Raw genomic sequence first — 1859 nt, 5'->3', positions numbered from 1 at the left:
TAGTTTTTTGCCTTTTTTTCAAGTAGAGTCGGCGCTTCCCCGAATCATCCACGTAGACCTCCATCTCCTGACCTCGTGATCCGCCCGTCTCGGCCTCCCAAAGTGCTGGGATTACAGGCTTGAGCCACCGCGCCCGGCCATAAATGCTATAATGTTAAGTGGAAAATAGTGTTGTAACTAAAATACAGTCATGTGCTGCATAACAATGTTTTTGTCAATGAATGACAGAACAGACTGCATTATACCACTCTGGCCCCTATAAGGTTATAATACTGTATATTTACTGTATCTTTTCTATAGGATGTTTAGATACACAGATACCATAGTGTTACAATTGGCTACGATATTCAGTACAGTAACATGCTGTACAGGTTTGTAGCCTAGGAGCAAGCAGTAGGCTATATCATATAACTTAGGTGAGTAGTGGGCTATACCGCATAGGTTTGTGTAAATACACTCTGTGATGTTTGCACAATGATGAAATTGCCTAACAACATATTTCTCAGAACATATCCCCATTGTTAAGCGATGCATGACTGTACATGCAAAGGAAAAAGACTGGAGGGACACATCAAATGATATTTGTGTTAGAGTGATTAAATTGTTTTTGCCAATTTTCTGTGTGATATCTAATTTTAAGTTTTTTGTTTTTTTTTTTTTTTTTTTTTAAAGAAAATACTCTTATTTAGTGTGGGGATACTTTGTTCTTGAGGATTTCTGTCTGGTTCATATATTTGCCATTCTCTATTGACTCTAAAAAGGTATGAGCAGCAGCGGGACAATCTCGCCCAACAGTCATTTAACATGGAACAAGCCAATTATACCATCCAGTCATTGAAGGACACCAAGACCACGGTACTCCCAAAACATCTTTTCCTGTTATTTCATTTATTTATTCTTATTCTCTTTTCCTATGGCTTTTTAAAGACAGTTGAACCAGCTGGGTGCAGTGGCTCATGCCTGTAATCCCAACACTGGGAGGCTGAGGTGGGTGGATCACCTGAAGTCAGGAGTTCGAGACCAGCCTGACCAACATGGTGAAACCCTGCCTCTACTGAAAAATACAAAAATTAGCTGGGTGTGGTGGTGCGCACCTGTAATCACAGCTACCTGGGAGGCTGAGGCAGGAGAATTGCTTGAACCCAGGAGGCAGAGGTTGCAGTGAGCCATTGCACTCCAGCCTGGGCAGCAAGAATGAAACTGTCTCAAATAAATAAATAAATAAATAAAGACAATTTAGCCAACATGACTTTCTAAAACATTGTGTTTTCTTCTTCCTTTTCTTAGGTTGATGCTATGAAACTGGGAGTAAAGGAAATGAAGAAGGCATACAAGCAAGTGAAGATCGACCAGATTGAGGTGAGATGTATGCTAGTTTCTGCAAGAATGTGCACTAGTTTCTGAGACAATCCAAACGAGTGTGCGTGTGATAGGAATAGCACAGGAGAGGAATTGAATCTTGGGGCTGCCTTTTACTAGTAGAGTAACTTCAAGAAAGGGTACCAAACATCTCAGTTTCCTCAGATCCTAATACCACATACAGTTACAGACTGTCCCTGATTTAAGATGGTTCAACTTAACGATTTTTCAGTTTGATGATGGTGCGAAAACTATGTGTATTCAGTAGAAACCATACTTTGAGTATCCACGTAACCATTCTGTTTTTCAGTTTCCGTACAATATTTAATAAATTACATGAGATACTCAACACTTTATTATAAAATAGGCTGTTAGATGATTTTGCCCAACTGTAGGCCAATGTAAGTGTTCTGAGCACAATTAAGGTAGGCTAGGTTAAGTGATGGTTTAGTAGGTTAGGTGTATTGAATGCACTTTCTTTTTTTTTTTTTTTTTTTTTT

At 39.2% G+C, this 1859-nt stretch overlaps 1 protein-coding gene across 1 annotated transcript in view; it reads left to right on the top strand.

Annotated features, from left to right (window-relative positions):
• CHMP5 (charged multivesicular body protein 5) overlaps positions 1-1859 on the top strand; it is a 17969-nt gene that overhangs the window by 5645 nt on the left and 10465 nt on the right. Inside the window, exons 3-4 of the mRNA XM_017884781.1 lie at positions 762-855; positions 1288-1359. Of these exons, the coding sequence (XP_017740270.1) occupies positions 762-855; positions 1288-1359 (166 nt within the window). The remainder of the gene's footprint in view (positions 1-761; positions 856-1287; positions 1360-1859) is intronic.

The sequence above is a fragment of the Rhinopithecus bieti genome, unplaced genomic scaffold, assembly GCF_001698545.2.
Source record: "Rhinopithecus bieti isolate Rb0 unplaced genomic scaffold, ASM169854v2 scaffold_13400, whole genome shotgun sequence".
In the NCBI taxonomy this organism is placed as follows: domain Eukaryota; kingdom Metazoa; phylum Chordata; class Mammalia; order Primates; family Cercopithecidae; genus Rhinopithecus; species Rhinopithecus bieti.
The sequence above is the reverse complement of the archived record's forward strand: the minus strand, read 5'-3'. Positions and strand labels throughout refer to the sequence as shown.